The sequence below is a fragment of the Sebastes umbrosus genome, chromosome 6 (assembly GCF_015220745.1).
Source record: "Sebastes umbrosus isolate fSebUmb1 chromosome 6, fSebUmb1.pri, whole genome shotgun sequence".
In the NCBI taxonomy this organism is placed as follows: domain Eukaryota; kingdom Metazoa; phylum Chordata; class Actinopteri; order Perciformes; family Sebastidae; genus Sebastes; species Sebastes umbrosus.
Window position 1 is genome coordinate 16,649,195 of NC_051274.1, and position 15,160 is coordinate 16,664,354.

At 42.8% G+C, this 15,160-nt stretch overlaps 1 protein-coding gene across 1 annotated transcript; it reads right to left on the bottom strand.

Moving 5' to 3' along the window:
* Positions 1–1,032: 1,032 nt before the first annotated feature.
* Positions 1,033–6,862, bottom strand: tnnc1a (troponin C type 1a (slow)). The gene is made up of 6 exons (XM_037773365.1): positions 6,326–6,862; positions 4,409–4,439; positions 4,095–4,241; positions 2,494–2,608; positions 1,870–2,006; positions 1,033–1,732 (listed from the first exon to the last, which is right to left on the bottom strand). Exons 1-6 carry the CDS (start codon positions 6,347–6,349, stop codon positions 1,701–1,703), a joined length of 486 nt encoding a protein of 161 aa, XP_037629293.1. The 5' UTR covers positions 6,350–6,862; the 3' UTR covers positions 1,033–1,700.
* Between the last annotated feature and the right edge of the window lie 8,298 nt (positions 6,863–15,160).

The window sequence follows — 15,160 nt, forward strand, 5'->3', positions numbered from 1 at the left end:
GTGGTGGTGGTGAGGTAAAGACAGTTGGCTAGAGATCTGGATGATGGGATGTGGAGCGGCATGAGCTCATTGGAAGGAACCTTATTGGGCGCTGATGTGATGAAGACTAGGGGTGAATGGGGAGGAGGAGGAGGGTCGTACTAAAACTGACAGCAGAGAGGAGAACTGTCTTTAATTTGAAGTTTGACGGCGACAATGTGATTAAGATTGTGGTTGTTGATTTAACTTTAGCCGATGGTGTAGAGGCCGGAGAGTGAGCGACAGGAAGATTTGTGAATGAATGAAAGTCAAAAGAGAGAGTCTCCCTGACTGAACCCGATCTCTTACTAAAACTGCAGCCTGTTTCTTGTTTTGTTGAGGAATTCCTCTGAATGTGGCACTAAAATTCAGAAACTACAATTAAAAAGGCTGTTGGTATGAAATTAATCTTTCTTCTCTAATCATCCAGACATTTCAATGTACCAACACGTGTCAGAATTAAAGCTCTTTCAACAATAGAACTGTGATCCCTTTGTAGTTAAATAGCATTCTTAATAAGGGCAAAGGCATCTGATTGTCAACTGGTGTCGCTCAATCCAGATCCCCTAACATGGGCACTAACATGATTAGACATAAATAGCTCCTGTCTCAATAGACTGTGTAACTGGACACGCAACCATGGGAATAGTTGACATGCCGCAGACAAGAGCTACTATACAATACAAATTACACTCATGCATCAACATTTAGGGTGGACAGCCACACAGAAGTCTTTTGTTTTGAGGTTACATCAGTCATATTTCAGGCCTTGTTTTGCTTGTTTATTTGCTGTGTGAAGAGCAGGGCAGGGCAGAGAGGCAGGCATGTGATCAGCCTATAAAATCAGGAATGAGATAGTGAACCAAGTGTTGTTTGCTTCTCAATAACAATTGCCAAAAAGCACCGACCTGACCTTGTCTGCAACAAGCCAAACAAGATTCTCAACTCTATTTTTAAAGTGAATATTAGGAGAAATTAGATTAGTCAAACAAAATGAAAAATTGACAAAATGACTGCTCTGACAAATGCATCTTGTTTATTACATGAGCGCACATTCCAAACAGACGTTTCATGTAGAAATATGCAGGGACATGAGAGGGGGGATACAAAGTCCTGAGGGTGTCTTAAACATACAGAAATGTACACAATGTGCACATCAGAACGTGCACACAGTATACAAACTGGATCCTGGATACATTGCTCTAAAAGTATGCTATGAGCGTGGTGTAAAACTATGTTAACTCACGGATGTGTTCTGCTTTGTGCACACATACATTTTCTGCCCAGCTAAACAACATCAGCCTCTCAGTAAGAAGATTTGTAAACCGGCTGTGGCACTTCAGAGATGAGATTTACCCGGAAACAAACACAAAAGTTGATATTTCGAGCAGCCAGACTGGTGCACTGTGTGGCCTCTATAGGAAAATATAAGAAATTTGGATACATTTACACAAATTCTGTATACATGGGCACCAAAAATGAGTTACAAACTGTATTTACAACGATGCAAGAGATGGTAGAAAAATACATAAACAGTCAGCAACAGTATTCGACTGAATCTTGCAAGGTCGTTCCGTTGTTTTCTATCAACGGCATTCAAATCGGCTTCCAGTTTTCCACAGATGACCATGGAGTCACAGAGAAATAGAAAAATAACACTCTGGATCTTCTCTTGTTCAGGATTACTCCACTCCTTTCATGAACTCCAAGAACTCTGTGGAAAGAAGGAAAACATAGTTAGACAAATGAGTCCAAAACAAGATGCCTTCATCAAGGGAATGTCTTATTTGGTATGTATTTTGGTGGAATCACCTAACTTTCTATCACTTTAATACATTTCAAACTCCTCACCATCGTAGTCAATTTTGCCGTCGTTGTTTTTGTCCCCGTCTTTCATCAGCTCCTCGATGTCGTCCTCAGTAATCGCCTCTCCTGTGGACTCCAGCATCATTTTCAGCTCGTCCAGGTCAATGTAACCATCTGCGTTCCTGCACAATCAAATATATTAATGCATATAACAAAACCTAAAGTTAAGCTTCACAGATGGCAGCGGAGGAGGTGGTGTGTTTGTGTGTGACATGTGACTGATCATATCTTGCATTTAAGTGTTTGGGAACCATCATTGTGAGAGAGATGAAAAAAAGAAAAGAGTCTGTTCTTTGATGCTCAGACGAGGTGTCTGGCTTACACGGAGTGGGTGTTTGAAATATTCTGTGCTGTCAAAAAGGATTATGGAGCAAACTACACGCTGTACTCTGCAGAGCCGCTTGGCATTTTGTCAGTACGCATAATTGCACATGGGAAGCGTACTTTGCTGGATGAAGAAATTTGATCACTAGTCTGTGGTGATTTTCAGGTGATGGTTTTTGTCACGGAATCTTTTTTGTTGTTGTAAGATTGTGCCAGTGAACTGCAAACTTAAGTCTTATAATTCAATGGGACAAACCAGAGACAGGGTTTAAACATGAAACTCACTTGTCAAACATGCGGAACAGCTCCGCCAGTTCTTCCTCTGATTTCCCTTTGCTGTCGTCCTTCATGCACCTCACCATCATGACCAGGAACTCGTCAAAGTCCACCGTGCCACTCCCTGGACACATACAGTCATCACATCCTTTCAGAACCACACTGGACAGACTTTGGTATTATCTAACCACCAGAATGCAAATGTTCACCTTAAAGGCCCAATTTATGAACACATTATCTCAATATAAACAGAAACTAGACGACCTAAGGAATTGGTATCAACCATGTCATGCTAGCTTGTCAGGTGAGAGGGTAAATAATGCTACAAAGTTAGGCTAAATTTTGGCGAGGGAAAACTGTCATGGCCATTTTCACAGGGGTCCCTTGACCTCTGACCTCGAGATATGTGAATGGAAATGGGTTCTATGGGTACCCACAAGTCTCCCCTTTACAGACATGCCCACTTTATGATAAACACATGCAGTTTTGTGTAAAAACCATGCAGTTTTCTTAATGCAGTATAAATGTGTTATTATCGCCTATTCTAAAAATGATGTATTTGAATACATACTGGGGTCCCTAAACAGTCTTGGAATTACATAAATTGTGTATCACTGTAAAGCTGAGACTCTTGTGGATCCAATGACTCCAACTGTATTCATGTGTGATGATGTTAGTCCCTATAGTAGCCATTTCGTATAGTGAGACCATTTTTAAAAACTTGACCTCACTGTATAAAATGACCTGTGATGACCTCTAGGATAATCACAGCCTCATGAAACTTTACAATAACAAACTAGAGACCTAGGGCATTCAGAGGCGGGTGGCATTCCTGGATAGATTGACAATAAGGGGGTTTCTGAGCAGTTTCCAGAACAGAAGTGCTCGCCATCCAATTGCCGAAAAATGCAATTCTTGCAGAAATCTCCAAATGTCAAAACATTTTGATACCAAATCCCAGCATGGCTTTTTCTGTGGTGTTCCTCAAGGTCTTAGTGTCTTAATGTGATATTTTGGGAGGATTATTGATCATTTTAATCAATTCTCGAGTAGAAAAAAAAGGTTAAATTTTGCACCAAATCTGTGTTACAAATGGTATCAACTCAAAAATATGCCAACTGCATAATAGAGCATGGGGATGGCCATCATTTACTTCCATCATAATGTTTTAAGCCTTATACACTTTCACAATTTATTTGAATTAATTCATTAATTAAGTCAAAATCTTAATTTACTGTATAATACCAAATATACCTGTAATTTATATGAGCAAAAACTACAGATTGGGCCTTTAAATGTCCCTTTATGTGCGCTTAGCTCCACTATTTGACAACATGACATATACACTGAAGCTTTATCGAGTACATGGAAAATTCAAGATGACCTGTGCATCATCTGATATGCATTTCCCTTTAATGCAGACTGACACATCTTGTTGCATGTAAGACCCTTGTCTATCATTTGACGTTAAGTTCAGAGGGTCTGAAGTGCACTTGTCTGCACCACATGATTGTGCTATGATGGACCTGCCAGCTGGCTCGCGGAGAGCGACGACAATCAACCAATCATTTTGTCTCTTGCACTGTTAGTGCAGCGGTGTTATGATTTACCGTCTTCATCCACCTCGTCAATCATCTCCTGCAGCTCCTCCGGTGTGGGGTTCTGGCCGAGCATCCTCATCACCTTACCCAGCTCCTTGGTGCTGATGCAGCCGTCCTCCGCATCTTGTACGAAGATGTCAAAGGCGGCCTTAAACTCTGCAACGCCACAGCGGCACAGAGGGAAAAAACTCTATTATCACCAATAAAATGTGATATGGAACCTGGACAGGGTCAACTAGCTTTCAACATTATGCACAATGTACAGATGACAACATAATTCATTCATATTTGAAAAAAAAAAAGACTTTTTAATGTATACATACCATTTTTCTGTTCGTCTGTCAGCTGCTCAACCTGCAAGAAGTAAAGCATTTAAATAATAAGTGCTAGTAGTAACGCTTTGGTAACCTGATTGTACCAATTTGGGCAATTAGTATATTCTGTACATTTTCAGTTACTCTTACGTTATTATGCATTTCGTACCAATGCTCAAAAAAGCCATAAGAAGGGCTTCACTTATGGACATTGGTTAAGATATCTTAAAGGTCCAGTGTGTAGGATTTGGTGACATCTAGCGGTTTGGTTGCAGATTGCAACCAGCTGAGCACCTCTCTACTCATTCCTCCCTTTCCAAGACTGCGGTAACGTGAGCCGTCAAGAGCAAAACCGTGGTAGCGCCGTTCGCCTCGCTCAGAGCCCATCCTTACCATAATAACACTACTTTAGGAGCAAATGAAGTCAGACGGCGGTTGGTGGTACCACGGTTTTGCAAGCGTGTCGGAGAACTACGCTGGTCTTCAGGTAACGTAAATACGTGAAAGGCTCTCTCTCTGGAGTCAGTGTTGTTGGTTCGTCCGTTCAGGACTACTGTAGAAACATGCCGGTGCAACATGGCGGACTCCATGAAGAGGACCCGCTCCCTATGTAGACATGAAGGGCTCATTCTAAGCTAACGAACACACAACGATTCTTCGTTACAGGTGATTATACACTAATGAAAACATAGTTGTGAATATTATAGTCCATTTCTACTAATAAATCCCCCAAAATGTTACACACTGTTCCTTTAAGATACCAGCCTCAGGACTTGATCATCCCTATCTGTTTTGATAACTGTCCAGTCAACAAAGGTCATATTTTGGCCCCACACACTGGGCCATCCTTGACAAAACACAGAACCTATATATGATATGTGAGAGCCAGTAAGAGGAGGAGTTAAAAATAAACAGATAGTATCAGGAACCACAGATAAAGGACACAATACACAGTGCTTTAAATTAGCATAGCTGTGGATCTGGCCCAACAATGGAACAGTAATCCTGGAAAAGCTACCACGAATGAGAGAGGGAGACAGCTGCTTATGTAAGAGTTATTGTCTGTCTTCCACCATAAGTTAAAACACATGCAGATGCACACACACATATACACACACACACACACTCCCCTGGTTATGATATATGAAAACATCTAAACAAACACATGTAATGTACATTCCTGTGTGTGTTTTTACTGTCCCAGCTGCACTGCGCACTTGGGATGTGAGTGGACAGGACAGCCGGCTGACCGTCCGGGCGGTGGTGGACAGACAGCCGCAGCCACACAGCTTTCGGGCTCACAGATAATGCTGGAATTCAGTCGCGGGGGGTTTATCTAAACCTGAAGCCCTCCTCTGGCACCAGGGAACCACAGACGCAAACGCGTCTGACCAATTGGCCAAAATTAGCCATGCGAAGTGGGACTGCTCCATTTGAAGTCATGAATGAAGCAGCATAATGCGGACAAGGGACCTGTCCTGTCAGTGACCTCCTCAGTGGCCCCTATCAGCTCTGATAGGGCGCTGAAGTAGGACAGCATCTAGAGACGTATATGGTGTCAAGGCGCTTTTGACATCAGCTGGTGATGGAAGCGATGTGTCGCACAAGCCGCATCAACGGGGATTTGTCAACCATTTAAGTCACGTCAGATGAACAAAGTGATGGGGGACTTTTTTTTATACAACAAATACACAGAATATTCCCAACAACGGCCGCTTCAACAGGACGGAATAAAAGTACAGTCTTACATTGTAAACCACTGATCGTGTGTCACAAACTAATAATAAATGTTAGGGATTATGGTTTGTGATCCAAAACAACATATCAGATTTAGTCCACACACAGAGTTTTGGTGAGCATCCAACAAACTAAAATCACTTCATCAGAGGAAGCCAACTGCACACTATGAGTTGTGAGAGGACGTACCGCTGCCTTGTAGATGTCGTTCATGTTGGAGGCTCGTCTGCTGCCTGTCCTGACGGCGTCCTGGCACAGAGGAAGGAGGTACTGTCCAGCTCAGGGCAGGACACTGGCCTCATCCTGGGAGGGTTTTATAGCCGGAGCCTGGCGCTGTCTGGTCCCTCCCCGGGCGCACCAGCCTCCCCTCGGCGTGCGTCCATGAATGTGTGTTTGTGTATGTGTGTCATTTGGCCAATCTGTCACAATCACCGGGCTCAGATAAAAATGCGGCAGCTCTTAGGGGGCATACTTTGGAATGGAATGAAGTGAGGGGGGCACGGTGAAGCCTAATCTCCAGAGACGGGGCTATAGAGACACTCAACATTCCTCCAGACCTGGACCAGAGACGCAGAGGGCTCAGGAGGTTGTGTGTGTGTGTGTGTTAGTGTGTGTGTCTAGAGCGGGGGGTGGTAAGGGAGGTAAGAGGGTGGAGGCCAGGATGGGGTAGACGCAGACTACAGCCAGCAGACCGTGAAGGGAGGACAGAGGAGGAGGAGGGCAGATCTGTGGAGTCAGAGCAGAGGAAGGTGTCACTGTGGTTCAGGAAGATCTGATCATACAGGCAGGTATGGGCAATGTAGACTTTTTTCATGGCAGACATTTGGACTCATCATAGTAGGAAAAAGCACAATGGTTCCAGTCCATATAAGGCTCGTAGTGAGCCTTGCACCAAGGCCCTGGACCTGGACCACCTAACTGGAATGCAGCCATTGTGGATGTTACACCTGTGCTTTTATTGGTACGACATGTTGAAATGTCTGCCGAAAAAATGGACTATAAGGTCACACAAATCACCTTTTCATCAGCTCACAGGTCATTCTCATGTTATTATCTGTAGAGAGAGAGAGACATAGGATAAATTCACTCAAATCACCAAAAAAAATCACCTTCTTTCACTTTCCTCCAGATGTTTTGAGGTTTCCACCTCCAGCCCAATACAATAGAAGTAAATCATATTTTGTTCCACTGGACCTTTTTTAGTCTTTTACTGAAGAAAACTGTGAAAACTGTTGGGTTCTGTTGATTATTCAGAGTAACAGTCACACTGTTTCATTGAAAAAGGTGTTGATGTTGAATTTCTTTTTTAAGTTAAAGGGGCTCTATGTAAGAATCAGAAATTGCTTGTTAACAGTGACACCTGTGGTTGTTTAGTCGACGACAGTGAGCGTCCTGTTGCCCGCGCTTGTGCTCGCACTACGTAGACGCGAGCGAGCATCGGTCAAAACAGTGAGGCGACACACACAAGACTGAACGTGATTGACAGCTTAAACCACAATATCACTATATATTTCACCTGCTTAGCAGTAATGTTAGCTGACCAAATGAAGGTTCCTCCATGTCTCGAAGGCCCCGGACAATGCTGATCCTAGTTTACCCTCGGCGTCGGTCACATTTCTGTTTTGCAAGACGGACTTCACTAGATATAACTTAGTTTTTTTTGTGATTCCCTGGAGTTTGTGTTGGAGTCAGACTTGTGGTGGCGACTGGTCGTTTGTTGGCGTTAGCGGACTCCATTTCTAACCGAACATTAGCTATTATTGCACACTGTTAGCCCTGTAAGCGGAGCTGAAAACAGAGGCACTCACGAGCGCACATGACGTCACATGCGTTGGATTTTCCCGGAAAAACCTGCCCACATTCTCGACATTAAAAGCAGTCTACAGGCTGACAGAGGGAACCCAGAATATTGCGGAAGGTCTCATTGTTTAGGTTAATTTACACCTTGTTCACACATTGGAGATGATAAAAAATGATAAAAAACGTTTATACGTGTAAAAACTAACATACAGTCCCTTTAAAGTTTCAGTGATATGAAGCACCAGAAAGAAATTCCCTTTCATTGGGAATTTCCTCTATTGAATTGGGGTGAAGGCAGAAATCTCAGAAACAGTTATTTCAAACCCAGGGCAAATAAAACTGACCATACCATCAGAGTTAAGTAAAAGAAATATGATTCTTCATTATTCATTTCAGTGAACCGACCCTTTACAAGGAAAATGTTATTGTCTCCCCAAAATTATTTGCATCACATGCACAATGATGCTTAAGTCACACACATTAGATTTTATCCTATGAAGAAGACAACTCAGGCAGTTCACACTCTACATGATCCATGAGGATTTTAAATTCTTAGCCTTCATGTGCAACACAGATTTAGTCAGCAGAGGGTGCTGTTCACTATATATCGACTAAATTAAATTGTTGCGCAAGCCTGCCTCCGGATAACCAATTTATCAACAATGGGGTAGGTGAGAAATCTGGGTCAAACAAACCAAACACTTGCAGACACATTTAAATTGAATTGTACACAGTGCAAGACTTTGCAGCATTTTTTTCTCCATGTTCTTTTGAAACAAGGCCATCTCAATCACTTGACTGTGTGAATCACACACACGTTCACACACGTGCTCTTGCAAAAAGCTCACACACACACACACACACACACACACACACACAAACACACACTGAGTGATCATGCTGGTTTATAATGGGATGCTAATGGGGACTGGCACAGCTTACAAGCATCACACAGCCACTCAGAGAGACAGAGAGAGAGAGCTCACACTGAACAACATGCATGTCCTACTCTAGCATCTTAGATACAGACACAAATCTCCTGACAAAAGACCTCACATCAGTGCACATCAGTCACATGCAAAGGTGGAGCCTCCATGGAAATAGACAGGCGGTGAGGTGGGGAGGGGACGCGAGGAGGGGGCATGAGGCAAAATTAGATTTCGTGGTGCTTTTCGATGTGTGTTTTCTCCGTCATTCGTCAAAATTTCTTAATCAAAAACACACGGTACTGCACACTGCTGTTAGAATTCAGAGCAGCAAAATGAATTGTCATCAATGGCACCGGCTCCGTCAGCTGAAACCCAAAGCATACTGATGAGTACACACGGTCAGCCAGACAGATCCATTTGGAGAGCCGAGTGCAGTTTGGTGGGTGCCAAGAGTGACGAGCAGCTCTGCAGGGGGCACTAGATTCTAATGTAAAGCTTTCACAAGCGTCCACACACACACACACACACACACACACACGCATGAACATGCACACCCCCCACCATCACATGCTGTAGTACCAAAGACTGGCACACACACCAAAGACAGCATATGGAGTGCTGTTTCATTGGAGCTCTCCACCAATTTCCTCTTTACAGAGGAAGGCTGACGAAAGAGCCAGCCATCTCCTCCACACAGCGCAATCAGACAGCGCATCTCAAATCCACAATTCACCGCACACCGCTTTTTGAGGGGTTGCCATAGAAACTCTGCCTGGGTAGAAGCGGGCAGAAAATGAGAGGAGATGAGCGGGGCTATTTCCCCCCTCCACCTCCCTCTCTGCCTCCCTGCCACCACATTGTGTCCTCAGAGTGACTGTATTATTTTCTATTCTTTGCCTCTCGTACGCATACATGCTCACATCAAAATTGCTTGCACATATGGGGGTCACAATTAGGGTTAACAATGGCTATTTGTGCTCCACAGCCATTCATGCAAAGTCCAAATGATTACATTTCATGTATCATACTGCAATACTTTCAATTCTTTCATTCTTGCATCTAAACCAGGTTATGTGACATGTTTTGAAGTTGCACAAGCATGCACCTTGTGCTTGTACACATTAGTACTTATTTGACAGGATTGAAAAGATTTGAAAAGCTGAATTTCTACCATCATCAACCAAAAATCTTTTCCTGCAGAAAACATTATAGATTCCAAGCGCGCAATATGTCAAAACGCCCGGGGCGTAACATCTCATGCTGGCAGTACTGAATCAGCTGGACTACGTTTGTGAAGATTTACTATACTATACACAGCATACATCATGTTCATTTAAATACTCGTGTGATATAATGATTGGGCTGACGTGCAGCTGAGTTTGAAGCATAGGTCCAACGCTCTCTCCTCCTCCTCCCCTCCATGTCCTCACCTCCCTGATTGCAGAGGGGTGGAGAGGAGCTGAGCCTGTCAGCCTTTCTTTCTTTCTTTCTTTCTTTCTCTCTATTCTTTCCTCCCTTCCTCTTTCTCTCCATCTCTGCCTCCTTTCATTGATGACCAACCTGTCAGCAGCTCCTGTTGTGGCAGGGCTGTGAGTGCTCTGCATGTGATTGAATGATACTCAGTGTTTTCCACCATGAAAGCATCTCCGCCCGTCCAGCGAGCGCTTCATCAGAGAAGCCCAATCTCTGATCAGCGACAATGTCTAACCCAAATTGAGGGATTTATCTTTAGAGATGAGGGATGAGGGTAGTTTTTACTTTGCTTCACTGCGTTCAGTGGCTTCTTTCTGAAACTCTTTGCGCCGAGGCACTCGACGTTACGCAGTGTTCCTTACATCAGAGCTCTAATGAGCCAGTGGCCACATTAGCTCCAGCGCCGGCCGATAGAGCCACGCACTAACTCTCTGCCAGGGGGCAGCGTTTTCCAGTCCACTGGACCACCAAGTCGCCTACCACCCTTTCTACCCGAACCCACCTCCCTCCCCCCACCCCTCCAACCTCTATAATAGCCTAGTGTATGAGACACCCAGAAAAGATTTCCTTTAAGATATATGGCAGGAGAAGTTCCCTTCAAGCAAGAGAGAAAATGTGTTTCTTCTATGTGGCACCAAAAAGAGCGGTCAAGATTCTGTGTTGAGATTTATCATCGAACACACTTTGCAGTGGCAATGTTGGAAAAAAAATAATGGATATGTCATGTTTTTTTTTCTATTTTGACTCAGTAACTAATACTATACAGCCAAATGAGGTAACACAAGAATGATTGAGCATGTGGCCCACTGATAAAAGTATTGCAATTAGGGCTGTCAATCGATTAATCGATTTAATCGCAATTAATCGAATGATTGTCCATAGTTAATAGCAATTAATCGCAAATTAATCGCACATTTTTTATCTGTTCAAAATGTATCTATAAGGGAGATTTGGCAAGTATTTAATACTCTTATCAACATTGGAGTGAGAAAAATATGCTGCTTTATGCAAATGCATGTATATATTTACTATTGGAAATCAATTAACAACACAAAACAATGACAAATATTGTCCAGAAACCCTCACAGGTACTGCATTTAGCATAACAAATATGCTCAAATCGTAACATGGCAATCTCAAGCCCAACAGGCAACAACAGCTGTCAGTGTGTCAGTGTGCTGACTTGACTATGACTTGCCCCAAACTGCATGTGATTATCATAAAGTGGACATGTCTGTAAAGGGGAGACTCGTTGTGGGTACCCATAAAACCCATTTTCAGGTCAGGGGACCCCTTTGTAAATCGCCGTGCCAGTTTTTCCTCGCCAAGATTTAGCACAAGTTTGGAACGTTATTTAGCCTCTTTTGCGACAAGCTAGTATGGCAACAATGGATTCTTTAGGTTTTCTAGTTTCATATGATACCAGTATCTTCACTGTAGCTTTTAAACTGAGCCCGCTACAACCTAAAAATTGCAAGTTACGTTAATGCATTAAAGAAATTAGTGGCGTTAAAACAAATTTGTATTAATGCCTTAATTTGTTCTAATGGGCCCCAAATATAACGTCACATACATATTGTACATTTATTTCTGTCTGTGAATGACTTTTTGGCAAGACCCCAACCACCGAGGAAGCAACACCAATGTCAACAAAACACCAGGGTTAAAGGTATGGAGTAAGTACAATAACTGAATACAACTTGGATTTTTAAGCCCTTATAAATGTAGTCTGTGACAAGAGTAAAAGCCCTCCCTGTGTGTGCACACACACACCCATTTTGGATTTGTCAGTGTCTCTGCCTTCTCCTCTTCCCTTCAAATGGCAGCTCTCTGAAATGGAATCAGGCCCCCAGGGTTTCTGACAATGTTTCAGACATTCCTGAGTAAAATGAACAGCGGTATAACTTCAGCATTACTACATTTTAAAAGTTTGCTCTGTTGAGAGTGCATTAAGAGAAAGCGGGTCACAATTTTAGTTATCACCCAACTTTTAGATTGCTGGTTGCCTTTCTGAGCTAAATCAAAGTTGAAGAACCACATTTCACTGAGAGTCTGGAGAATGGTGATGAAAATCGCTGCCTTTCAGTACAGTAATAAAATACAATACATTAAATAGCAACATTAATATTGCAAATGGTCCTTTACCATTAAATGCAATAATATAAACAAATGTGAAAATATGAATTCAAATATATGAAAATCATCATTGAATGATACATCCACGTGTATTAAATGCCACCAATAGAGTCAAAGTCTTCATTGTCTTTAGCATTTAGCACAAAGCATCCCTGCCTAAGTACAGTAGGCTACAGCCTCACAGAGCAGATAGCATGACTGTAGACTCTTCTCATAAGCGGGGTAAAGCAGGGGACTGTATTTCTGTCCTGGTATTTGCTATTGGCCAGTGCTGATCTGTGCTCTGTGTATTGTGTCCAAGAGAAAATGTTTTGAAATGACTCTGGATTCTGTCTGAGTCCTAAACAAACTGTCCGCATGAAAGCTGCACCAGGCGAGATTCGCAATACAAAATGTCCCAATACACCAATGTAACCGGCCTACATCGTGAAATGGGAATGCAAAAGAGGAAAGTGTCCCATCTCAATCATATTATTAATTCTGTTTTAGTTTTGGCTATTTGGTCAGAAAAGAAAATCTTTGCTAGAAAAGGAAATCAAGATAAAACTACCCTGTTGCCATTTGGAGTGACCGACGTGCACAACTGCCAAGTAGTTCAACCTTGGTAGCAAGTAGAGGCATGTCAGACTGTGAGATCTGCAACAACCAGTGGGCAACCTCTGGGTCTGAAAAGTGAAGCCAATGCAAAAGTGACATAAACTTTTATTCTTTCTAATAGCCAGTAGGGGGCGACTCCTCTGGTTGCAAAAAGAAGTCTGATTGTATAGAAGTCTATGAGAAAATGACCCTACTTCTCACTTGATTTATTACCTCAGTAAACATTGTAAACATTTTATGGTCTCAATCGCTAGTTTCAAGTCGTCTTCAATACAGCATGATGTTCATTTAGTAATTTATGGTTCCATTTAGAGTCAAATAGACCATAAAGCAGGGGATGCTTTAGGGCATGGCTACCTTGTGTTGGACAGGTCGCTACCACGGCGTTGTCCGATCTGGGAGTCCGAGTTTTCGTCTTACGACTTTAAGCCTTTCACAGTGTGTTTTCAGTACATCAAATTTAATAGTAATCTTTTAGTCGCCTTAAAAATGTCTTATTCAGCATTCGGTTGTACTTAGCTCCACCCTCTCCTATCCAAGCCCCCAGGGAGAGCTCCGGTCGACGATCCGGACTTTCGTAGTGGCCAAACGGCAGTACTGCAACTTCCGTGTCAGTCACATGATACTGTTGGGCCCAAAAATACTTTTTCCCATAGACTTACATTCGTAAAGAGACGTCTGTAATTCAGCGGATACATTTTTTTGAGGGAATCAACTTCCCAGTACGAACACTCTAATAGCCCTTATTTAAAAATTACGTTTTTGAAGTTGTAAAATGCACTAATAGCCGAATCCAGAGTTATTTCCCTTCCTCCGTTCATGTGAGAGAGACCCAGACCGAGTCATGTGACCGAGCGGACACTACTGCGCATGTCCCAGTTGCCCAAGATCCGCCAAGATCCGGGTACTTTTCCAGACGGAAGTCGAGATAGGACAGAAGATGCTATATCCAGTTCTTTTAATACATCCATGCTCCTGTCACTTATGGTTGCAAAAAAAACAAGATGGCGCCAGCTTCGAAACAGCAGTCCGAAAACCAATGGGTGACATCATGGCGACTATGTCTACTTCTTATATACAGTCTATAGCTACAACAGAAGATCTAAATGTCTGTCTATACAAAGACTTAAAGTGATGAAGAGTAGTGGACTCCAGCAGAACCTTGATGTGTGTCTAATTTTATCATTGTCTGTTTAATCTCAAAAGTCAAACAGCTAAAAAAAACAATATCTCTGAAGGGTTTATGGACGACTCCATCTTTGCCCTCTGTGAGATGTGGGTCCAGAAGTACAGTTTTATTTGTTATACAATTCATGGAACTGTCTGGGGATAAATGCCCTCCAGAGGCTCATTCATAACATACATTGGCCAGAAATTCATTGGTCCTGCAGACAGTCTGTGTTTCCCTTTGTATGTCTCACTCTCTCTCTTTCTCTCTCTTTATCCTGCTTTTATGTACAAACACACTCACACAAACTATCATTAGCATACACTAACATACACACACGTCCCCTAACGCTCTTGTATTCTTCCTTGTTAGTTGGGGTTGCAGTACGTTCGGTCTAAAAGAGGGGGAAAAAAACACCTTTGCATCCGTCTGCATAGCTGAAGTCCAGCCTAGGGCCTACTAGGCTTCAGTGAAGTGTGCTGTGATTTGACAAGGCCAGTGACAGGAGGCACTGTAAATATCCGGCTGTCATGTGACTCACTTATTGGCCTCGAGGAACCAACGAAAGGTCAGTGTTTCCCGATGCCATTGCCAACAACTAAATTAAGTGACTTCATCTCTCTTCTCTCATCATCTCTTGCTCATGCATCCGTCCCATTTTAGGAGATGGATACATTGGAGGTGTTGCATCACACTGCTCATGCACTGCAATGATCATTCACGTTTCTACGTAAGTAAGCATACACACACACATACATTGGGTCCGTTTTACGAGCTCTGCCATCTCTAGATGTGGATATACGTAACACATACACCATCAGGCATGTGGCACGCTATCACAACCTCTGGGTTTGTCTTCATGCATGTCATGTCTGACAGTGACAGCAGTGTATTAATACGTCTCCACAGCTTCTCATAAAG